This window comes from Semicossyphus pulcher, unplaced genomic scaffold (genome assembly GCF_022749685.1).
Source record: "Semicossyphus pulcher isolate SPU_LCO1_2020_fin unplaced genomic scaffold, fSemPul1.0.p SCAF_1, whole genome shotgun sequence".
In the NCBI taxonomy this organism is placed as follows: Eukaryota; Metazoa; Chordata; class Actinopteri; order Labriformes; family Labridae; genus Semicossyphus; species Semicossyphus pulcher.
The window spans coordinates 29235250-29260036 of record NW_027211603.1 but is presented as its reverse complement, the minus strand read 5'-3'; the positions used below and the strand labels follow the sequence as shown (position 1 = coordinate 29260036).

General features: G+C 42.6%; 1 protein-coding gene across 1 annotated transcript in view; it reads right to left on the bottom strand.

Moving 5' to 3' along the window:
* Positions 1 to 4647: 4647 nt before the first annotated feature.
* The window catches only part of kif13ba (kinesin family member 13Ba), a 43629-nt gene continuing 23489 nt past the window's right edge, over positions 4648 to 24787 (bottom strand). Inside the window, exons 9-38 of the mRNA XM_069678136.1 lie at positions 20588 to 20700; positions 20119 to 20230; positions 19750 to 19962; positions 19563 to 19673; positions 19320 to 19454; positions 18842 to 18972; positions 18632 to 18718; positions 18268 to 18458; positions 17899 to 18178; positions 17634 to 17796; positions 17373 to 17528; positions 17050 to 17199; positions 16732 to 16857; positions 16463 to 16636; positions 16145 to 16302; positions 15642 to 15774; positions 15378 to 15533; positions 15187 to 15286; positions 14880 to 15006; positions 14714 to 14769; positions 14502 to 14626; positions 14142 to 14417; positions 13888 to 14040; positions 13682 to 13759; positions 13536 to 13586; positions 13256 to 13412; positions 12332 to 12462; positions 12056 to 12112; positions 10188 to 10779; positions 4648 to 10073 (exon numbers count right to left, since the gene is read on the bottom strand). Of these exons, the coding sequence (XP_069534237.1) occupies positions 9868 to 10073; positions 10188 to 10779; positions 12056 to 12112; positions 12332 to 12462; positions 13256 to 13412; positions 13536 to 13586; positions 13682 to 13759; positions 13888 to 14040; positions 14142 to 14417; positions 14502 to 14626; positions 14714 to 14769; positions 14880 to 15006; positions 15187 to 15286; positions 15378 to 15533; positions 15642 to 15774; positions 16145 to 16302; positions 16463 to 16636; positions 16732 to 16857; positions 17050 to 17199; positions 17373 to 17528; positions 17634 to 17796; positions 17899 to 18178; positions 18268 to 18458; positions 18632 to 18718; positions 18842 to 18972; positions 19320 to 19454; positions 19563 to 19673; positions 19750 to 19962; positions 20119 to 20230; positions 20588 to 20700 (4698 nt within the window). The 3' untranslated portion in view covers positions 4648 to 9867. The remainder of the gene's footprint in view (positions 10074 to 10187; positions 10780 to 12055; positions 12113 to 12331; positions 12463 to 13255; positions 13413 to 13535; positions 13587 to 13681; positions 13760 to 13887; positions 14041 to 14141; positions 14418 to 14501; positions 14627 to 14713; positions 14770 to 14879; positions 15007 to 15186; positions 15287 to 15377; positions 15534 to 15641; positions 15775 to 16144; positions 16303 to 16462; positions 16637 to 16731; positions 16858 to 17049; positions 17200 to 17372; positions 17529 to 17633; positions 17797 to 17898; positions 18179 to 18267; positions 18459 to 18631; positions 18719 to 18841; positions 18973 to 19319; positions 19455 to 19562; positions 19674 to 19749; positions 19963 to 20118; positions 20231 to 20587; positions 20701 to 24787) is intronic.

Sequence of the window (24787 nt, the reverse complement as noted above, 5' to 3'; positions counted from 1 at the left end):
GTTTAAAAATTATAAAAATGTTTAAGTCCAATTGTTAGCTTATCCTGCTAAAGTATGCGCTATATCTCTCTCAGTTAGAGACGTGTTTATCATAAAGCAGACCATTCACAGACCACAATAAGCTGTAAACACAGCACTGACAAACTATTGCGTGTTAGCCTGTTGTGACATCAAACAGACAGAGAGCCACACTGATATTAACTTTGACATAAACTTTAACCCTTGTCCTACCTACTGGGCCACTTGCAGACCCCAGAGGCAAAATGTTTGTCTCACAGGGGCTCTAATTTAAAATGTTCATACTCGATCCATTTCCTTCTAATGTTTTTCAATTATTTTATTAAATATTAAAGAGAGGGCTATTATGCTGTTTCACATTTTAAGACATATATATAATGTTACAATGTTGGATGTCCAGATTAAATGTGGGTGAAGTTTCAAATCTGTAGGTAAAAGTATGTTGGAGTAATCCCCAGGCTTCTCAGCTCAGTCTGACACACTGTTTTTTCTATATGCTGCACTTTGTGACGTCACAACGTGCAGCCTCAGCAGGCTTCGGAGAGCTGGCCAATCACAAAAAAGTGGGCTTCTAGGGGCGGGGTTTCCCTAAAGGGACAGAGCTGACTGGGTCGTTTCAGACAGAGGCTGTATGAGGGCCTGCTCACAGCTCCAGTGTGAGAAAAGTTTTTTTAACTGTAAATTATACTAAGCTACTCCACAGGTATCACAGAGTGAATACCCCCCCCCTTTTAAACTGAATTATTTGAATATTTTATGATCTGTTCCAATTTTGAATAAGTGCTTTTTAAAAACAGCAATATATTGGGGTCGCACATGGCAATAGTTTTATTTTAACATATTTATATATTTTCATTGAGATATAAAGTCAAAGTTAAAAAGTTCTGCATAAAACAGACTTACAAAAAAAGACAAGTGCAGCTTTAATTGATAATTTTCACATTAAAAAAAAAAATTTTAACGAACATAATCTCAGAGTGAATAGCTGGATCATCATCTAATTGATGCACCAGAATAATTTGTCCAACATATGAAATATCCTGTGTGGTTTTAATTTAAAGTGCCTTATTTTTGCAGTGTACTGACACAGGATCAGTGCATGACGAAGGACTTCTACAATGGCTGTATACACATCACTGTATAACAACTATTTCAATAAGCTAAACAGATAACAGCCAACAGTAATGTGGCTTCACTCAAGTGGGTTCATGGATGTTTTTCACCAGGTGCTTTACAGGCTAAGCTACTAGTTCAGAGTTTAACTCAACACAAATACCTCACTTCACCCCCGCAGATATAAGCTACACCTGCAGGCTCCTCCACAGCTGCTTCAATGTGAATCAAAGTTTAGACACTCGAGAGTTAAAATAACTGTAGATTTATTCAGAGGAGACTGATGAGGCGTAGAGATGCTTCACTGGCTGATCTGGAACAACAGAAATGTCAGTGTTGTTTATTAAAAGGGAAATTCCTTCTCAGAGCCGAGCCAATAATAAAGTTTAAAAGTAAAGGGAAATTCCACTCAAAAGAAAGAGTTTATTCATCCATATGCTCCTGCCCCCACCAGAGTCCAATAAATGGTTATAACATGTTTTTATTCGCTCATTCTGGTGGAAACTGACACAAGCAGTCAGTGTTGTTTCAGACTGAATGTGTGAGAGGATTGAAGATGTGTGGTGGAATGTCTCTTTAAGTGTACGGCAGCAGAGCTGTCTTCAGTGTCTTTGCTTTAAGTGTTTATGAAACTCTGAGGCACCATTTGTTTGTTATTTAGCCTTCTTTTCATGTGTTTGAATTATTTACACCAAAATATGAAAACATTGTATCCAACCAAGAGTTAGAAAATGTTTTTAATTTTCTTTGAAATCTGCCAAGCAGAAGCCTTTCTGAGTGAATCTCTGGATTCATTTAAGACATCGTGCTGTTTTGAGATTATTTCAGGGTTTTAAATCATTTCAGCTGCTGCCTTCATGGTCCTCTGTTAAAGTTGTACTTTGGAGTTTTGAAGCAGCAAATTGACGTGATGTTTAAAAGTAGTTCATTAGTGTTTTTTCTTTAGTTGTTTAAAAACAAAGAACTCTGAAAGGAAAAAGGGAAAAGAGAATTAAAATGAGAAAACAAAGCTGTAAAAGGTAAACGTGAGGTTGCTGTCCCAGTTTTATTGTGCTAAGTAGTTATTTTTTACGTGTTTCTTGCACATCAAAGTCAGCTTAACCATTTCCTGTCTGGTGGACTAAATGTTCCTTTTCACCAAAGATGACATTTTCAAGTTAACTACATAAAATACAAAACTCTCTCTTCATTGGAGGGGTGCTGGGTGGGCGGGGCTTAGGCGAACCTTCCCAAATGATTAGAAAAGAGGGGGAACGGCTGACATTAGACACAGGTAATACAATACAGAAAAATAGCCAAATGAACTACTTCACATAATAAAACAGGAACAAATAATTTCATTACAGCAACCTCACAATCTTTCATGTCATTTCTCAAACATTTCATTCCTATTGACTTGGTCTTTGTTTCTTGATTCAGTCCTAATTTGTCGTTTTATTTTTAAATCAGTGTCAAATGTATAATAAATAAGTCAAGATCATCATGAAATATTTAGCTCTTTGTGTTATATTCAGGCTCCTCATGTGCTCTGTGTGTATAACGGAAATGTGTCTTTTCAATGAGTTAAATGCAGTTTAATTATCTGCCTTCAGTCCTCTGTTGCCTTGCTGTTCTGTTTTATTTTGAAAGGATGTGTCACTGGCTTCTTCACACAAACAAAGCAGCTCACGTCAGATCAGATACTGCATCGACTTAAAAATGTCTTTATCCTGCCAAATCCAACCGTCTATTCCTCTGGTGATCCTCCTTTACCTCCTTTAACACAGACAGTACAGTACATATTCATATTGATGATACTCCATTGGTTGTTAGCATTCAGGAGCACGTTGAAGATGTTAGCAGGGTTGAAAAGGATCTTGATCTGATCTGAGGTCTGCTGTGTGAGCAAAGAGACGCACAGGAGCTCTGATGTCAGTGTGATGATGATGCAGTCTGACATTTGAAGAGTTTTATTCCAAAGTGCTTTCTGTTTTTTCTTTCATCACCACGCAGTCATCGTTAAATAAAGATGATTCATTGTCAATGATCAGCCAACGTGTAAATACTAGTTAAAGAAAACCTGGTTAAATATTTTATCAGTCTTTCATTTTGGCAATAACCTCTTCAATTATTCTCAGTCGAACCTCAGCAGGATATTTTGTTGTTTGTTGAAATGATTTCACCCCTTGTTTATCTGAATTTCAAGATTTAGTGCCTTTTTTGGACGGTAGACTGTTCTGTAAACGCTGTGTAGAAACTCTACATATGCCTTTTGTTACTTTTTCATCTGTTGGATAAACCTTATTTGTTATTTTTAAGGTGTGTTTTTATTGATATTCTATTTACAAGGGAATAAAAACTGATCCATGCAGTGTGTCTTGGCTTCATTTGTCTGCACGTCAATGTGTACGGTTATTCATTATTAAGGCCTATCACTTTAACCTGAGCTAGCTCCTTTCATTGAATGAAGTCATTCATGGCATTGATTATTTACAAGAGGCTGGAGATCTGAAAGCAGATCTGATTTTCAACAGGTCAGAAACCAGACATGTGACCGTTGGCTTTTACGTGTGGTTTCCTTGAAAGGTGAAAAGTGTTTTCCTTCAAAAGTTTAAAGCCCTTTTTAAACTGCCATTTCAAGGCGGGATTATTACGCCTTTGTTACGTTCTGTCTTCTATGTAAACTGCACGGAGGCGGAATGGTGGGGCGAAGTCGTTCCACCAGCATCCGAGGTAACAGTGGCGAAACGGCGTCTGTGTGAACTGCAGAGCTGGCAGGGCGTAACAGCGCCGTGTGAGTATTTGAAGCATACGCTGTTTGTTTACACCTTGCACACGTTTTGCTTCCGCAACGCCAGAACACTATTTAAAAACACACTGGGGCGGCTTAAAGGCGTTACGGCGCTGAGGCGGAACCACAGTGTGAAAAGGGCTTTAAGAACAACATCGGTGTGGTTTGACCTGATTGATTCAGTTACCCAGCAGCCCCACCAATTTTCAGGTATTGATATCTGCAATAATCACTTACCTGATGAGCTGCTGCATTCATTTCACTATATGCTGCGGCTGCATCAGTCTCCCACACCTCTGCTAAGACAGTCAGGTCCAAATAAAGAACAAATACTCTCTCAATCTTCCTCTTTTTATTTTTTTCTTACCAGATTACTGTTCAGATGATAAAAAATGAAAATTATAAATGTATTATAATACATGTTTATTCTTTGGATTGCAGCATTGAATTACATAAAACAATTAAATTAATCAAAACCCAAACTTGTGCTCAGATTTGTCTTTTTATAAGTCTTAATATGCGCATATATACACATACATACATAGAACAACCACTCCAATGTGCACTCACACGTACAAACAACACATCAAGACAACCCGCTCTACAGAATCAACAGTAGCCACAAACTTAATGATAATGATTATTCAGGATGATATAGTAATACTGTTGACCAGGCCGAGGCCTCATTAAACCACGTTCAGTTATTATAAGTTGTCTTAGCTGAATGTGAGAAAGCTTACAGGGGGCTTTTATTTTGCAGGAGTAACGTGGTTTTTAGTAAAACTCCCTGACATAGCAAGCACCAAACCCTCTCCTTTAGCTCCTATTAGCCTTTCAGTATTACACAGCTCAGGTAAATATGGCTGCAGGTACCTACAAAAGTGTAATGCAAAGTTGAATTGATACCAACTGCCTTTAAAATGCACCAAGAACAGAAGCTGTATCTGGATGTTCCGGGGAAGCAGCCCCAGTCATTGCTAATTAATTTAGAAAAAAACCAAAATCGGCTGCATTGCATCACCTGACGGCCTCGTATTGCTCGTTTATTCTGATCATCTAACACATAGAAAATGAGTCAGCTCATTAGTGAAGCAGGTTAACAACTGTTTGTCAGCTAAAAGGCCTCAGGGGAGAAGTTGGCAGAACACTCTGGACAGGCGAGAGAGAGGTAGTAAAAAAGGTGAACGCTCACTACCGAGGCTGGAAACCGTGTATTCGCGCCTGGCAAATACAAACATTAAGCTTACTGCTTCTCTGAAGGTTACATTTTTTGTTTTTACAACCACAGATCTGTGGCGGGTAGCGTAATGATCCCAGAAGCCTTCAGACATGCTGCTGTAGTGTAGAAGTGGGTTTGTTTTCTGGTTATAAAAAAACATCCCTGCGTGGCTGTTAAGACCGAGGTGTGACAGCAGCCACCAGGGGGCAACCTTGTCTACAGTTCGGCAGTCATAGGAGGTGAAGTCAGTGAGAACCTTATTTAAATTTGATCCATTTGATGGCTATAAGATATATATAAGTATATATAAGGTATTGGAATGACTCTCTTTCAATAGCACAGACACACTGAAGGTTTAGAGTACAGCATGTTCAGTTAGAGAGTTGGAATTGATCCTGCTTAAACCAGTCTGGCTCCTGGTTGAAGGCCACATCAGGCTGGGGAAATGTTGCTCTAAACCAGTGATCCCATAATTAGCACAGAGCTACAGAAAACGCAACAAAGATATGGGAACAATTCTGAGCAGAACAGAAGCACTTTGAACAAGAAAACAGTTAAAAAGAAACATTGTGAGGGGCTGACACAGATCAATCTGCAGGCTGAATATGTTTGGACATAATTCACATCAATAAATATCAGACTGACTGTGGTTCTTCTGTTTGAAACAGTCACATAAATAACACTGCTGGCTGTGCTGAAACAAAGTCACAACATTAAGTCCATTCTGAGCACAACAGTCATTACTGATACTAGTTTTATATCTTTGTACAGTCCTTATTGAAATGGCTCTGAGGATCATGTGCACGAAGCAGCCCATGAGCTGAGCTCTGACGTCACACTGAATCCATTAAAGAAACGCATTGAGGATGAAATGTATGTGGAGCATTATAGAGGCGGCTGTGTGCTGGAAGAAAATACACAGATGCTTATAATCAGTTTGTTTCATGTAGAATGACAGCTTCCAATTTAATTTATTTTCATCTTTATGCTTGAAAGCTAGCCGAGCAGTGAGTGAAGGAATAGATGAATGAGGAATATTGCTCCAAAAACCTGTAATATTTAAGTTAGAGCGAAAAATCCAAACTATTTCAGTACAGTTTAAAAAACAGGAAACTTGAGAATGCTGAATCATCCTTTTTTCTTACTAAATATACATCCAGAAGTGAACTCTTTGATTCCCTCTGGAGACTTTTGTGCAAATGAATTGAAGCGTTGATATGAAAACAGTGTGTGGAGGATACATGGTCACATGGTTTCTGAGGCACAACAACATAAAGGGACATCCAGAAGCCTGAAGTGATCTCGAACCCCTTAAACCGTGCCCCGAGCCCAGACCAGGACGGGAAAGTACATTGCCACAGACAATAAGAGTTTAAATATATCAGCAAGTATAATAAGAGAAGTGGCAGCTTGTTGTTGTTTCCCATCTTGGCAGGAACTCATGGACACAACTGAATCAAAGTCCAACCAACATGCGCACACACACTGCACACACGCGCTACACACAACAAAACCTGACTTCTTTCCTTCATTACCACATTACTGTTATGAACCACAATGTCGAAAAGATCCAACCTACAAATCACTTCACAACTCGCCAACCAATCACATACCAGACAGCCAATAACCAACCAACCAATCAGAGGACTCCCTGGTCCCAGGCTTTAAGGCCAGATAATAAATACACAGATAATAACTAGACTATGATGATATATCGTCCAACTTCAACCGTAAAGTTTCCTCTTTTAAAAAACAATAATAATCCAACCTTTCCTCCAACATCTCCTTCAAGGCTCACACGACAAAGTGCCTCATTTATACCAATTGTACTGCTTCATATTAAAAATATATTGGCCACTTAACCAAAGCGCTCACTTCAGTTTCTCCATCTGGGATTAAAAAACAAACTATTGAAATCCAATCTAGAGTGTTAGATCAATCCACTGATATATTTTACAGGTTAATTTACAATGCTAATAGCAGCAATTTTCATTAAATCACTTGTGCAATATTTATCAAAATAAAAAGGCTTTTTCAATTTCCATGCGATAAATGCATGTGTACGAGCATTTAAATATAAATAGTAAAGTCACGCCTCTAGATTAAAGAGGACGCACGATAAAAAGAATGGAAAAACACATCTGATCCATAAAGATGATAGTGTTTGGAAATACTGAGTGCAATTACATACGTGCACTCAGCGTTCCAGATTATGTGTTCATTAGCATGCATCGTCTCATCATCTCATCAGAAACCTGGATAGATTCCATAGTACATATGGACAAACTGAACGTTACCATAACAACAGCTTACAGACATCAATAACATGTCTACTAGCGTATTCAGGCTAGTCCTCACGAGGATATGAACTTAGCCTTGCCTAGTAATGATGAATTATTACTTTTCCATCATCCACCTTCAGCCCACGCCTATTGCTTACTTTGTGAGAGAACATGTCTCCAACCGAGGACGACTCAAACATTTTACACTGACCTTTGTCTGCTTTATTAAAGGGGCACTCTAAACTAAAACGCAGCCCTGCAACAGACATTTCTATTTTGTTCAACAGTTCAAAATAGGGCAGCAACATCTGAGACATCCTGCCGGTTCGTATGGGTCAGGCTCCAGATGTACCAGAGCCTTCATCTCCCATAATGCATCTGTAATATTTCTATTGTTAGTGCCCCCTCCATGTGATGTATGCCCATATTTATCCAACTCTTCCTGCCTTGTTTGTAACACAGGCTTTGTGTAATTAGTTGGACTCTCCTTGTAGTTACCCTGATGACATCACCAGGGTCTCTTGCTCAGGTAGCACTCCTGAGCTAATGTGAAAAATTGGTGGAACACTGGACTATTTTCCGTCTAACTTATTACACTGATGTATTCATTAAGTACAAAGCAGTGCTTTCATACACCAACAATAAGATCAGTGTAAAATGTTTAAGCCAATAAACGTCCAATAAAAACCTCATTTCTCTTTTCTTCAACAGACATCTCAGGATGTTCAGTCAGTCAGAACTGATTGAAAGCGTACAGCTCATTCTCCCAGCTGTTTTCAGTCATTTACAAAAAGTCAAGTAAAAACGTAATTATTCAAAACATGCATAGAAGCAAATCGGTTCTCTCCTCATGTGTGAAATAACCTGCAGAACTGCATTTCCATCCCACTTTCTGTTCCTCGCATACACATGCCTCTTCCCACCTACACACCAGAGCACTACACTAAACAGCACCTCCTGGTGGCCACGTGTCAGTCACACAGACTCCCAAGATGGCCCACTCAGATGGACAAAATACTCTAGTTAAACTTCACATCACTAGTTGGTCCGTCTACGTCTCCGTCTTGCTGCTCTATGACCACAGACACGTTCTGCTCACATACAGATTCTTATAACACGTCCCCAGTGCAAAATCACTTTTTAAAGCCTCCCAGTACAAACAACTTGCTCCCACAGTGGCTTTGTCTGATGAGGACTTGACAACTTTTTCTGCTTTACACATTTATGTTTTTCAACATCGACACGACTACAACAATAAGAACACATCTGTGCACACAAGGCAACGCTGTACAACATTTACAAACACACGCTCAAGCACACGCACACACCCTCCTCGTCCTTTCCCCTCTGCAGTCCCTGAGATCACCTCACACTTAGCTCAAGGCATTCTCTTCAGCACAAACACAACGCACAGAAATTAAATATACAGAAACACAAATGCAAACCAAGCCATGGTGAAGGCACATTCTGGGGGGATTCGTCTTCAAAGAAAAGCAAAGGAGTCCAGGAGGAGGAGACGAGTCTCAGACAGTGAGTCAAAGTGTCCGTCTACAGATGAGACCCAGAGAGTTCAGGGGAGTGGCAGCCAGAGCAGGGGATTCTGGGACGTAGTCACAGGACCAGCAGGTAGAGACATCATATGCAGGGATGCAAAACCATCACAGGTGACCATCACTCTTTAACTGGCATGCTCTGAGATTTATGTCTCAGTCTGACCCAATGTTTAAAAAAGTGTCTAAATCTTAATTCCTCATTCAAAAGAACACGAAGCACAAATTGACATAAGAGATAATAAACTGTCAAAAATACTAAAAGATAATTCAATGCTATTTTACGAACGGTTTCTCAGCCTGTGGTTATAAATCTCAATGGCCATAAGATATCTGTGGATGCTTTGTGGTAGCTATTGCTGATTACAATTTAAAAATATATTGTGAATAAAAGATAATATAGAAGTGGCAAATAAATCCATCATCCCACGCAAAATAATGAAGGCCTTTCATTGACAAAATTCTCATCTTATTAATTTAAAATATGTTTGCTAAAGAAGAAAAAGCGACTCGTGCCTAAGACGTGACTAGTTTGCATCCCTGTATATCAGCTCAGGCAGCGTCTGATCCAAACCCCACAGAGCTCCGACCGTCTGCATTGACCTCCATTCACTCTCAGCAGCCTCCCCGTTGACCACCATTCTTCTTCCTACATGATAAATAGTCATTCCATGGACTTCTTTTAACTCTGCATAGTCTTTCATCAACTTACTTGCATTCTCTCTGAATGGCCTCTTCACTGTCTCTATTTGTATCCATTACCTGTGAATGGATGTAGTGAGTGTAGTTTAAACTGCAGGATGGCAGGTCCGTCAGTTCTGATGTGTGAGCCTGTTGCATAGCTGGGAGGAGAAGAAGAGAGGAGGAAGGCTGAGGGGAGTTCATCTCTCCCATACAGTTCCTAGTTTTCCTGTCTCAACTGCTCCAGGACTTGCGGTTCTCCCCCCGGCGGGCAACGATGGCTTCTCCTCGCAGAACGGGGACGTGTGGGGGAGCAGTGAACTCTCCCGTGCGTCGACTGGTCCGATCCCGGCAGGAGAGCCGATCCGGGCGAACCAGCACCCCGTAACCTGGTTTACAGTGGAAATATCGATGTCCTCCGACTGAACCGTCATTTTTACCTGTCAGGAGAAAACAAATTAAACTTTAACTAGGAATTAGAAATCAATTAGTTCCACCAATCATAGGCAGGATATCAACTGGGGAGAGAACTGACCCTTATATTGTGTACCTACCTACAGGAGTGTCCAGCTCCACGCCCACCCACACTCCCTCAGCAAACTGCGTCACTCCCACGTAGCGCACTGTCCCGGCCTTATTGCTTCCCACTGTAACATACGCCCCTTCTGTCAGCCAATCAGGCAGTGCTTCATCATGGCTACGCTCTTCATCATCCACAAAGATCTCCAGCCTCTCGAAGCCTTCACCTCCTCCTCCTCCTCCACCTGAGTTGACCAGCTTGTGTTCAGAGGAGGAGTTCTCCGCTGTGACGTTGTTGTGATTGGCTGAGCTGTAAGAAGGGGGAGCGACGGTGGCTACCTTGGCGCCTAACTGAGAAGAAGAGGTCACAACATCGTTCCTGTCAGCACCCTGCTGCTGGGGGTTTGTGGGTAACGGAGTCTCAGCAGCCAGGAGGGAGGAAGAAGAGGACGAGGGTTGGAGGACGTCAGACAGGGTGACTGTAGAAACACTACTGGAGAAGTAGCCGCTCGATGACTGGCTGAGGGGGCTGAGGGGGGTGAAGTCATGCGGGTCATGCAGAGGAAGAGGAGGGACTTCTGGGAACTCTGACCGTCTGTCTTTGGTTGGGGGCCGTAGAAGAGCAGTCTACAGGAAACCAACGGTTGCCACAGCAACAGAGGGACAGAGCATGCAAACAAGGCAAAACAACAAACAATGATCAACAACAGTAATCAACTGGCACAATCACCCTTTGACTTATTAGGGGCTTTAAAGTCTTAGATATTCTGTGCAGCTGCATACAGCTACATTCTGTATGCAGCCACCTGATGCATACATGAAAATGTCTTAGGAAAAAGTCTGCGTACAATCTACACATACATACATACAGGTATATGCTAAAGCAAACTACATTGGAAAGTGATTTGAGACCAGATCAAGAACCGATATTAAACAAGACTATACTAACGGGATACGTCCACTCATCATGTTGCGTACTAGTCAGCATGCTAAAGGCCTGAGGGGAGCTGAATAAAACAGATACATAAATAACAGAAAGATAAAAACTGCAGTGGTTACAGCTTGGCAAGACTTTTGTGATGTTTTAACTAGGGCTGCCCCGAATACCTTTTTTGGGGCTTCGAAGCTTTGGCAGCAATTACTCGATTGTATTCGAAGCTTCGCTGCGACGATGATGCGGAGGGGTGGGGGTTAATCTGAAGCCCTGTGAATATACAAGGAGCCTCATTCATCTTCATTAGACTTTGAACTTTAAACATCATGTAATAAAAAACTGTGATGCAGACCCGCGGCGCTGAGAGGGGGAGAGCTTGCGCTAATATGCACGAGCAGACGGAGGAAGGGAGGGAGCGGGTGATCACGGACTGCACCGATTGCCTGATGCTCCTCTACAGCTCTGTGGTTTATCAATGAAATATATGAATGAACTACACAGCAGACTGGAGTCTCTGTTAGCAGTGACAGACAGACAGAAAGATACGTGCGATTAACACACAGATCCACGTTATTAACGTCTGTGTCCTCCCCGCGCTGCGTTATTATAAACTGATGAACTTATCACAGATCAGCTCCTGCTCGTGTCATTCGCAGCATATGGAGACGTAGTTTATGCTTTATAGTAACTGAGCGCGGAAATACGGACAGATTGCGACGTTATTGAGCCAGGTACAGAGCACGAGAAACACACAGGTCTGTGTTATATCTGCTCGTCTCCTAACATCTGTGGTTAAAAAGGAGGAAAAAAACAGATTTTTGCCATCCATTACCATGGCAACAATTGAAGCTTCAATGCTTCGAAGCATTCGGGTCAGCCCTAGTTTTGGCACAAAAACAAGACACATACTGATTCAACCCAAAAGTTACAATGCAGGTCAACTTCCAGGGTAAGGTGGCACAATCTCACCGTCTCAGTCTTGGCGCGGTTCTCGTCCGCTCCTGATGTCATGATGCGAGGAACATGCTGCCAAATGACCACAAACAAGGTCACGACAAGGAAACAAGAACACCTGCACCTTTATGCAGTCTGTACTTTAACGTTTAATAGGGACTATATTCTTTAAATGTCATTCCATCAACTTTGCTGACTTTGTCCAACCATGCTCCACATTTACACACTTAAATAAAGTATTAAAAGATTCATCTGGGCTGCAATGAGCTCTCCCACACAGTTTCAGCTGACCTGCTGGTTGTGCGGCGAGGGCCTCAGCTCCTTCTTGTCGTCCCGCGCTGGAAACAGAGACTTGAGCAGTTTGGGCATCTGAGGAACCAGCGCCTTAACTGAAAGATAAGAGGCAGCAAGTCCTGAACGACCTGAGGGGAGGGAGGGAGGGGGTGGGGAGATGAGGGAGGGAGGAGAAAGAGTAGGCAGGAGAGAGGAAGGAAGCAAGGAAGGAAGAGCAGGTGTGGGAGGTAGAGGAGTTGTGAAAGATTAAGACAGGAAGTTGAAAGCGAGTCCAGAAAATGGCTAAAACCACCACCACAGCGACAGACTGACAGAGGAAGATCTCAGCCGGGCTAAAGACACACTGACACACAGATGTGTGGTTTAACTATCACAATATGATTACAAACACACTAATCACTGGAGTGTGAAACAGAAATTAAAAAAACATTAATTCTGTTCATTTTGTAAACAGAATTAATCTAAAAGCACATCAAATTAAAATGGCAGGAATTCACTATGAGACAGAGAAATGTTCAGACTGATCAGATTTGATGAATTTATCAGACACTAAGAAGCTTTGCTAATGAAGACAGAAGAGAAGTTCATGATGTGTTAGACACAGCAGGTTAAAGGAATGGATGTTGGCGATAGCAAAAGCTAAAGGTAGGAAGAGACATCACTTCTGCTGGGAAGAAAGGAAACAGAGTGGACATTTAAAAATGTAAACAATGACGTGTGGGACTGACTAGTAAACTAGGGTAACCTGACAAACAGAAGCAGAAGAGATGGAAGAGGAAGCATGGTAAGAGGGACAGAGTTGCATGATTAAGCTCAAAGTTTGTGAGGCAAGCGTACAGCAAGAATGGATGGCGTATGGAAGAAAAGTGATGAATGTTAAAAGAGGGGAGAGGTAGAGGGGGTTTAAGTTAAGAGGTTTACCTTGCTCTGGTTCTTGGTTCTGAGGAGGCGTCATGCCGAACGGAGTTGGAGATTGAGAAGGGGAGGTGGAGTAGGTGGATGGGGACGAGGCGGGACGGGGGAGGGTGCGGTGAAACTGAGAGGGCATGAAGATATCCTGCTGACTCTCCCACCGACCCTGAGAAACAGACAGATGAGGACACTGCTTTAGAAATAATTAAATATGATTAGAGCAAAAATTAAGAGCAAAAAAGTGTGTATTGTAGAACATAAACATGTAGATCTGACATGAATGTGTTACCTTGTCATCCAGCAGGCAGGTTGTGGACAGGTCTTGTCTACTTCCAGACAGCTGAGGATGGATTGACAGAGAGAGAATATATCAATAGAAATTATATTATAATTATCATACAATATCATGGCAGGGTGTTAGTGTTAGGATTTTACCCTGTGGACTGAAGGAGAACTTATGCTGCGTCTGTTGCCCTTCCCTCTGCTAGTCAGTTGCTCCTTCACTGCCACCTCCTAACAAAGACACAGGACATTTTTTAACAGATAAGATTTAAGTATAAAGTTTAAAGTCTTTTCAGCTGCTGTGTTTGTTCAAACTTCACAAATTCTATCAATCAATGGATCAAAGTTAAGTTCACTACCTGTCTGAGTCTATCCAGGGTCAGGATGTTCTCCAGACTGAGGACACTGCGGAGGTATTTCTCAATGGCAGCCTCGTCATCACCAGACTGGCTGTTGTGCGCGCTGGCAGCAAGCCGGGCCAGCATCTCCCTGTCCTCTGAACCAGGGGCGTCCTGATGGCACAACATATCACAAATATTTGTGTTAAAGATCCAACCTGCTGAGATGTTTTTCACAGGAACAATGAATGTCTGATGTTTTCCCGTGGCCTTACCCCGGGGATGTTGGAGACCACCTCAAAGGTGACCCCATTGCCAGGTATTGTGCTGCGGGTGGACATCCTTCTGAGTAAGTTGTGGGCAAAGCCCTGGCGGCCCGGGTTAACGTTAACGCAGATCCTTTTTCTCAGGACCAGCTGCATGTCTGCTGGGTGGCTGAGCTGAACCACCACCCGAATCGTCAGGTAAACCCGCTGCTCCGGCCACGCTCCCCCACGACTGAGCTGTGGACACTCATGGACGGTAGAGTCCCATGATGCCTCTGCTTTCACCTGCAGAGCCCACAAACACAATGGTTAATGACAGGATTCCCCAAATGGGCGCCAGAAAACTACCCCATGCGAATCCATCCCCACCTCTCCATCGTGGTGCTTGACGATCTGTAGGTCAAAGAAGTCATCCTCGTCCTCTCCGCTCAGGGTGGCGTCCCAACCTCCAGCCTCTGGAACCTCAAATTGGTCTTGTGAGCTGAGGTCATCAGCTGAGGAAACCGATAGAAAACACTGTGAATTAGCCTGTGAGTAGAAAACATGTGAGCAAGAGCGTTATTCATCAAATAACTACATACGTTTGAGGTTCAGGAAGAGGACAGGAATATGAGTCTCCATGCCTGGCAGAGGTACCCTGAGAACAAACAAGCGATACACTGTAATCAACACATAAACTTGTCTGTGCATTAGAAATAAAGACAAGGCAATCAATCAGACACAAACACATCCTTCCATGTGTCGTACCATTCAGCAGGTGCTCCAGGAATGCCGCTGCCAGCAGAGGGCACCATGACAGCGTTCCTCTCCTCTGTCAGAGTCAAGCGCCACTCCAGCAGCTGAGCCTCCCTCTCCATGTCATCCTCTGTCTTTTCTGTGTACACAAAAACACTCAAACATTAACCACTTCCTACAGTAACAAACGCCTAATTTGATTAGACTAATATTGACGTAGAAGATGTAGATTAGCTGCATAAACAGGAGGCTGTGTGACAGATTTTAGAACACGTTTTTATGATTGTTTGAATGATGACTTGAACTGTTTGTCTCTTACCTGCTTTGCTGACCAGGCTCTGCAGGTGCTGGTCGAGGTATTCCTGTCTCTTGGTGAGAGCAGCCAGCCACTGTCGCCGCAAACGCTCCAGGTCTCTCTCCTGTACAACAAAGCAGTCAGTTAATAATCTTTGACTTCACTTTAAAGTAAAAGTAAAAATGAATTGACAAGGTTGTATCAAACTTGTCTACCTGGTAACTGTCCATCTCATCTCCTTCCAGGTTTGTAGTTGTGTTTCTGATCTCCACACAACCCACCGACACTGCAAGCACTATTTCTGATATCAGAGGCATGGTGCCCGAGTCCTGGACTGACCGCACGTCCACTTGGATTCTCCTTGACTGACCCTGAGGACGGGAAGAGGGTGGGTTTTAGACATTTACAAGGCTTTACAGCAGGTTTTTTTCTACCAACTGTGACCTGGTCGACTTGGTTGTGTTGGGGCTTTTCCCTACCTGCCGAAGCTGGAAGATTCCCCCGGTCCGCACATCTCTGGCAGGAACCACTTCCACTGGGACAAAGTCTCCGTTCTCATTTATCTCCAGGATTTGAATCCACAGCTCTAGTCGTCGCGTTACCTCACTCCACCTACAAAAAACATCCTCATCAGTGCATTGTTTTAACCGTTACTGGAAAGCTCGTCCTGCAAGTGAGATTAAAGGGCCAGTTCGCCGATTTTCAATCTCAGTCCTATCACGCTATTATGGGGAGCTAACGCCATTATGGTAGCATAGAAAAGCAATTTCTCTCTGTGCCTTGCGAGGACGCTATCTGCCTCTCCATTGCAATGCATGCTGGGTGTTGTAGGTGCTGTTTGTACAACTTTCTCCACAACTATGGCACCAATTTAAAATATTATTGCTTCTATCGCTATCTATCTATCGATGACTGACAGTGGCTTTTTCCAAGGGAGTATTTCTCCTTTAAGTAAGATTTCCAGCTGACTATATGTGTGTACCTGTCTCGTAGTGTGCGTGTCTTGGCCTGGATGATGCTGAGGTCCCACAGAGCGGGGTTTCTTCCTGCATCAGCCTGTCTGTGTCCGTATACCTCGATGGCAACTGCTCCTTCAGTCAGGTATTCGATGAAATCCTCTGATACAGACACTGCCAGCTCCTACAAGACCAGATAAAGATCAATCACATACCACCATCTTAGAATTGACCAATCCTTCACCACCTTTTATTTAAAGATTTACTTTCCTACTTCACAAACACAATAACATTCAAACAAACACTTAAACACTTAATCTGGACTTGCTGTCAACCACTCTCACCTTGCAACTGTCAAACACCACCATGCAGTGTGGGTCCTTGGAGCTGGGCGAGGTGGACGATGGGTCTACTTCAGGAGCCACGATGATGGGCTCAGGCTGATCCCAGAATGCGTACTGACAGAAGACGAAGTTGGACAGGTACTGGGGGAGACCTGTGGCCTGCAGGATCTTAATCTGTGGAGGAAACAGGTCAAAAGTCATTTTAGAATTAAAATATATATTTTCTTTTAGGTATACCAAGTTAAAGCCTGAATATCTGTCACTCTTACCATGCAGACCAGTTTGCGATCCTGGATTTCTGAGTCTTGGTTGTTGTCGGATTCATCTCCTCCAGCCATGTTGTCCTCTAATGCACCTCCAACCCTCACCACCTCCACATGAAGACGCCCGGCCACCTGACAACACGGAGAAAAATAACTTAACCCAACCACAACAAGAAACTGTGTGAATGTAAGTTAGATTACTCCAGAGATAATCCACCAGTTGGAGTCTATTTTGAACATTCAGCTGACAAAAGTAAAAAACAAATGGATTTTGGAACCTCAACAGTTGAATAAAAGTCTTCACAAACAGGTGTGATTACCCACCTCCCCTTTCTGGTTGATGATGGGAACAGCATACTGAAGCTTGACATCATAGAAGAGACAGGAGAGGAAGACGTTGGCAACACCGATCAGACTGTGGTTTTCCTGCTCGTCAAAGAACGGGTCTGCTCGGCGGAAATATGAGCGCATCATCTGACGGAAAAGAAAGAGAGGATGGAATAAAACTCAGGAGAAGTTCATTTTACTGAAATGCAGGTTAAGCAATTAGCATGTCCTCATTTCTCATTATATGTTAATATTGTGCCTGAATGACCAGGCGGGGTTATTGTAAGACTTAACAAAGCAAATTTGTGCAGCTAACTCACAGGGTTGTCTTGGTTTTGGTGGGTGTAGTCCTGCCACTCCTGATACAGCTCTCTCATGTCGACCAGACGGTTCTCCATCTTCTCCAGACTCCAGATCTGCTTCCCTCGACACCGCCGTCGAACTTGAATCGCTGGTTCACTGAGCACGGCATCCCTCTGTACACATGAAGAAGGACACACAGATGTATTTAGAGAATTGGTGCTGCTAAAACCAGAATCAGAAATCTCTACTTAGCGTCTATGTGTTTGTGTTTGTGAGACCTTGCGGTTTGCGTTGAGGTTGTCCGATGGGATCTGCAGAGTGACTCTGTACTCTGTGTGTCGCTCCAGTTCCTCGGAGATGTAACAGGCTTCTTGCACCAGGAGGTTTGCCCTCACTATCTGCTCCCTCAACCGTCGCAGACTCCTCACCAACACCGCCTCCCTGGAGAGGGAGAGAAGGAGGGAACATAAGAAGGAGGTGTTTAGTTTTAGTCTAGTCCTGTTCAGTGTCAATAATGTTCTTGGTACACGCAGACCCACTCACCTGTCCTCATTCCACTGCCTCAGTCTGCTCTGAGCGCTGGTTGAATGGCTCATCCCTCCAATACTGAGTCTCTCCAGGCTGCGGTAATGAGACTGCTGTCCCGGAGCTTGCTGACCAGACGTGGGTCCTCCAGACTGGCCCGTGGACAGACGGTCAGGGTTCAGCTTCTTGCGAAGCTGCTGGAGTTCCTGCTCGTACATTTGTCTCTGTCGCTCTAGAGCAGAGCGCTTCTCCTCTTCATGCTGCCTCTCCAGAGACTGGAGGACCGCCTGCATGGGGTCTGAAGGGACAAAACATATAGGAGTCATACAAACTGATGATCAGTCTATTATATATAAATCATGTTTAATTTCCACAGCACTTCCTTACCATTATTGCCCAGGGCCTTCATCATGACCTCCGTCTGGGCGAACTCATAAGAGAAGCTGACTTCACTGGACACTTCACTGGCTGTGTCACCATCTGCATCCAGCTGCTCACTGCTGCCGCTGTTCTTCATCACACCACCCTCACCATCCTCATCATCAGCTCCTCGAGAGCGTCTCTTAGGCAGGTTGATCCTGTGGGTAGTAGGTTCAGTTAATTGACTGTAATATTTGCTTAAATACACTTGCCATCATTTAGATTACATGTTCTATATCTATAGCAGTTCCTGGCATTTTAAGATACAGAAAAGTATGACAAACAGCAGAATATTACAATATACAAACATTTGGAGTCTGCATATGATTACCTAAAAAAGTGGTTGTTTCCCCAGAGGATTCTGTCGCCATGGTGAAGCTGCAGAGCGCTGGTAACTGGAGAGCCATTAACACAAGTCCTATAGCGAAAAAAGGAAAGCACTTAGAAACTAAAGCAACAATGACTCATGTGGTAAAATAACACTGTAGATGTTCTCATCGCTCAGCCCGGACTTTGGGTGTGTCATGTCGGTGTTTCTTACCGAGCATTGCGGTAAGGGGTGAGGATGACGGCAGCATCTGCAGCTATGTCGATGACACAATGCTCCGCCTGGATACCCATCCCACACAGCTGGATGTCCTGAGAGTCTGCTGAGCCCACCTTTGTGTGTTCCTGAGACACAAAATTCAAAACATTACAAAATGTTTAAGCTCAGAGTCAAACAGCTAAATAAATGTGAGTCTTGCCAACTGGTGTAAAGCCTACGAACAAGCTTTTCTCATTTCAAATCAAGACATGAACCACTCATGACTGCCTGTATATGACTCAATCTATTCTGACTCAGCAAAAACAGTGAAGCGCTGAGTCCTAGTCGGCTAAACTCAGTTATGTTATAGTGATTGTATTGTTTGGTATTCTATGTAAATTGGAGGAATACATAACAATGCATTCAATCAAGTGTGTGTGTGTGTGTGTGTGTGTGTGTGTGTGTGTGTGTGTGTGTGTGTGTGTGTGTGTACCTTCAGGTAGTAAACCAGCAGTTCATTAAGGGCAGGATCAGCATTAAGGTTGACAAGAAAACTCTTATCGTCTCCGACTTTAATCCCTGAGGACTGGAGTGAAATACCCAGACTCTCTAACTGCTTCTGACGCTCCTACAGACAAGGACACAAAGATCATACTTACACATCTTATAATCAAATATCAATACCAATGCAATATCACATGTAGAAAATAGAAATGGCCACTGTGGTGTTTCTTACCTGTGCAATCTCCTCTGTTTTGCGAAGCTTCTCCTCCCAGGTGATGGTCATCTCTTGAATCAACTTCTCTGACTCCTCCAGTCGGTCTTTCAGCTCCGGAGCCTTCAAAGACTAAAGAAAAAAACGGAGATGAGAATGCAGAGAAGCTTTCTTAACGCAGATTTATAAGATTTGAAAGATATCTCACCTCAGCCTGGGTCAGCTGTACTCGTAGTTTCTCCACTTCCTCTCTGAGTTCCCTGATGATGCGGGCGTTGGGGTCTTCATTAACGACAGCATGGTTGACGATGCTCTTTGCTCGGTCTGCATAGCGCAGGGTCGACAGCGTCTCCTCATAGTTGTCTGCTGCTGGACTTACAGTTGCAACCATCGCTGTACGACTGTTGCCCCCCAGACAGTCCTGGAGAAAGATAAACATGAGAAAATTAACGGAGAAGGAAAGAGGAAAGAAAGAGACAGAGAGAGAGAGAAAGGGGGATGAATGGATGAAATCTGCAGTACTCTTCTCCTGAAAATAAAGAACATGCACTGGACATGTGTGTATGTATGTACGTACCTTCAGCAGCCATGTCAGAACAGAGTCTCTGTAAGGGACAAACTTGGTCTTGTTCTTGGCTGTTCCCTGTTCAGCTAAAGCCGAGATCACCAAGCCCAGCGTGGTGAGAGACCTGACAAACAGAAAAACACGACTGATACTTTCTGTTTCATTTCAAGCATCTGTTCAAATGTCGGTATCACCATGTCCCTTTAGTGTGTGTATGTTTCTCTGATTTGGGTTTTGTTTTTTTCAGACACTTTCCCTTCATATTAAACCATGCTTTATGTGCATGTAAAGTTTCTGCAGTCACATCTACAGCTGTAGTAGCATTCTTAAGAGTAAAAAAAGGCTCTGTGGCAGGAAAAGAAGTGTCTTGTGAAACTAAATTTGTAACACTGCCAGGGTGAAGGAACTGTAGGAGAGTTCACTTTGGGAAAACACCCAATCATGGGCATGTGTGTGTCTGTGTTGAAATGCTCATGCGTACTTGTTGATGTTGCTTCCCTCCTTGAGCCGTTCTCCTGCTGCTCCGGTCTTTGCCGCTCTCTCACTTCCAGCCAAGTCTACCAGACTCAACCGACTCACCTTCTCCCCACTCGTCTGCAGAGGAAGAGAGACAGAAAGAAAGTCTCTTTATTCAGCTGCTAAACTTGTATTGAAACATATGTTCGCTCTACTGTTCATGAGCAAAACTGAATTTACACACGAGTGTCAGAGTTTTCTGTCAATATTTTTGTCCAAACTTGACTAATATCTATCATCCTGGTAGAATATAACGCTGAATAACGACAAACTTGAGAACGACATCTGGCAAGCATGGTAACAGCAGTCATAAATGCCACTGTGATCAGGGGTTTTCTGTTTATCTTGTAGCATAATGCATCATAAAGTGTCTGTGGGCTGGGTTGATTCGTAGCTCTGTAGTCTTGCAGCCTGACTTGGGCTGATTTTCATCTTTTGTCCACTGCAAAATGCACCCGTTTTTTTTCTCTCTCTCTCTCACCCTCTTCTGAATAAATGTTCACCAGCTTGTCAGGCTCAGAGTGGACAGCCGTAAGATAACGAGTACTTCATTGGTCATATTGGTCTAGGACTTACAAATGTCCTAAAGCTGCAGGTCAAGGACATTTAAGCAGATCTAGATCTGATATTCCCAACATCTGTACTTTGCATCCACATGAGGTGTGAGGAAACTCTGATGGCTAAATAGTGCCAAAGGAGGTGCATCAAGGCAATCTCTACTGGGTTCTTAGCAGCTTTCGACCGAGCACTCCTCTGATTTGCAATGACAACTAGGGCATAAACAACAAGGTGTTAACTGTGTCAGAAACCTCTCCTCCCAACTCTGCTGTGGAGTCTGTTTGGCTGAATACATTTCTACACTCTTGTTCAGAGGACTGTCTTTATGCTTTTTCTGATTCTTGTGATTCTACCAACCACATGAGGGTAAAATTATCTGTTAGACTTTTGTTTCCTTCTTTCAGTTTCTTGATGACGGGTTCCTTTTGTTTCCTCTCAGAGGGTGATAAGGATGTGGATATCACATCACCCTCTGTACGGGGACAGGTCCACTGTAAGCCAAGCATGACAGTGTGAGAAGCTGAGAAGGCTGAATGTAACACCTGATCTTCACCTGCTGCACAGTGAAAGCAGCACATCAGCAGCTGAACACCAGCAGGTCAGTCCTCTGTCCTTGTCTGCAGTGGACCTGTTCACCTGCATGACTTCTAGGGGATCAGAGGGGTTGTGACAAAGCACGACGTTGATTTACAGCAAGCCTTTGCATAGCCAGTACAGACCGCCGTGCTGGTCAAGCTTTAGAATAAAAACTGTTGTAATCATGTTGTTTACTCCTACTACACTCTCATGTTCAGTCTGGATTCCTCTCTTCTCCTGCTGTCTCCTTCAGTTATGTGACCTTTGCCCTGGATCTCCTACTGTTCTATAAACACAAAAGATCCCTGTGACCTCTGGACACTTTCACTTTTCTGCTTGTTGCGCTATAGAAATAAATAAAGGCTGAAAAATAGGTCATTCAAATAAAGTGTTTTATACAAACTCCTGATGCTGTGGCATACAGAATCATATATTGCGTTTTCCAAATTCATGTGTTGTAGGTGCTAAGTGTGATGGAAAGGAGCTTAGCGAGTATATTTTACTGAAAAATGAGTATGTGTGCAAGTGGAAGCTCCATTGTACTCTAAAAACAAATGCAACCTTGACTTGAGTAAGTGTTAGGTTTGATCTTAAACACCTTAAAGACTCTCGCATCACATTAAAGATATATCTCAGAGAAAGCAAATGCAAAACCTGAATCCTGAAAAAAAACCCATGAAACTAACTGATAAAGATCAACCTCAACTGCACTGATACAGATCAGCCTCAGACCGTGCTACTAAAAATCCCCCAGAGTAAAGCAAATGATTAAACAAACAGGAGATTTTTTTATATCAGGAACCTTAAGCAAGAGAGATCCAAAAATAAACCAAAGTTATTTTAAAAAAGAGCCTGCAACTGAACACAAATCAGAGAGCCAGACAAAGCTCGTGACTGTGAACACAAGTACTACAGACAGAAACAACTTTGTATGAAAAGGTCTTTACAGCAAAGACCAATGACTGTATTCTAACACAAAGTGTCTGGTCCTGTTACCTGGACGTTTCAGACTCTACCTACTTTCTTTTTCCCTGTACATTTATATATCTCTGCATTTTAATAATTGCATGTTATGCAGAAAACGGGAGGCAGCAACAGGCAAAGTGGCATTAAAGTTTGTGTTTTAAATAAAAGGATTCTGTAACCAGGACACACGATACCTGGGTCGGTAACTAGATCTTGTCAGATGACTTGGCGGCAGCTTTAAAGTTCCAGCACAGAACAAAAGTCAGGGCATCAACATGGTCTACACATAACAAATAATCTGGTAGATGTCATAATGAAACAAAATAACTAAAAACAATGCATTATATACTGTTTTGAGTTCTGCTCTATATTCAGTTAGCTTACATAAGGTGGACTGGCTTTATTACATCAGAGAACAAACAGTAGAGAGTTGGCGGCAAACAGGGGCCAAAGTTCAATATGACTGAGCTCTGAGGGGAGTGTGTGGTTAACAAGTCTGAGCAGAGCATGTGCGCTGTTACTGAGAGGAAATCCTGCAGTGAGCTAAGGGAGCATCCAAATGACTCATCTAGCACCTGGTGATTTCAAGGTGTCAGAGGGGGCTTTTTTTACCCATCGATTTATTAATGTTCCGCTACTCACAACACTATCTGAGCCGTTAGGGGGCAAAGATGAGCTCAAATGCTACTTTCAGTCTTATATCATTATACCATAAGAAAAAGCAAGGTGTACTTATAATTAATATTAACTTAACATTACATCCAGTTAGACAACTAAGGATTATTTTTTAATACTAGTTAATCTAACAATGTTTTGTTCTGATTTAAAGTAATACTTTAGCGGATTTTCATGTAAATAAATGTCTGTTAAGTCCCTATCTACCGCTGATTGAGGTAACACAATGGTGATTGAGCCGATGGCCCACTGATGAAAGCCTTTGCATTTGCAGTATTACAGACTGGGTGTCTGTGGTGACTTCACAAGCGGCGCCCAGTTAGTGACGCGTTTTCCATCACCCAGCAGTGGTTGGTCTGCCAGAGAGGGTAGGCGGAGCTAAGCGGCTGCTTTTCCGGTCTCTGCGAGTGTTGTGAGTAAACAGTAATCTACTATGGCTGAACAAACAAAGAAAAGATGGATGACTACAGATACAACTTCAACAATAAGTGAAAATCCAAAGAAAAAGAAAAAAATTGGACGCTCAGATGAAGCAAACAGTCTACAAAGAAAAACAACCGGCAGTTACAACTGGAGCCAACCGTGGACGTCAGACAAGTGTGCCCCCGCAATCACCTTTAATCGCTATAAGGTGCTGCCAAGGAAAACAAAACTGAGATCTTTGAGATTAGCACTTTAATATGATTTATTTTTAAGTCTATGATGAGCAATTATTTGTTTTATCAGAGAAAAAAGTCCAAAAACAGTTACATCTGCATTACATAAAAGAGATATTTTCATAAATAAAGGTAATTACATTATTTGAATGATATGAAAGACTGTCGCACTGACAAAGTGTGTGTATTTATCAAACACTTTCAGGGTTTCACACATGTTAAACTATACTGTAGTAGCTGCTGTTTTTACAACACTGACACATTATTTTTTACAGCTTAAGGATCAACTATTGTCTTAAAGCATTAAACTAATTTTGCAAACTGTGCACACTTTGCTTGTTGTTATTCACATAGTTTCATCTGAACTTTAAAAAACCAACAAAGCGTATAACTGCTGAGCACCACGGAGCAATAAAAAGGGAAACAGCATAAAAACAGGCATTACACTAAATACTGTGTCACACTAGATAGGACCTGCACTGGGTAAAAAGGAAATTGAATTAACAAGATGCAGTGAACTGAGCTAAAATTTAGTCTAGTGGGGCTTGTAGTGGGCAAAAAGTGGCTCCCTTTCAGAATGCAAACTAATGTGAAATTTTCAGTCCATTTCATTTTGTTTATCAATGAGGAAACAATAAAACAAAAGCAACACAGAAAACAAAGCACTGACTCAGCCAGATAGTGAACATGTCGGCCAAGTGATTCACTCACTGACTACACAGTCTGTGCATTGG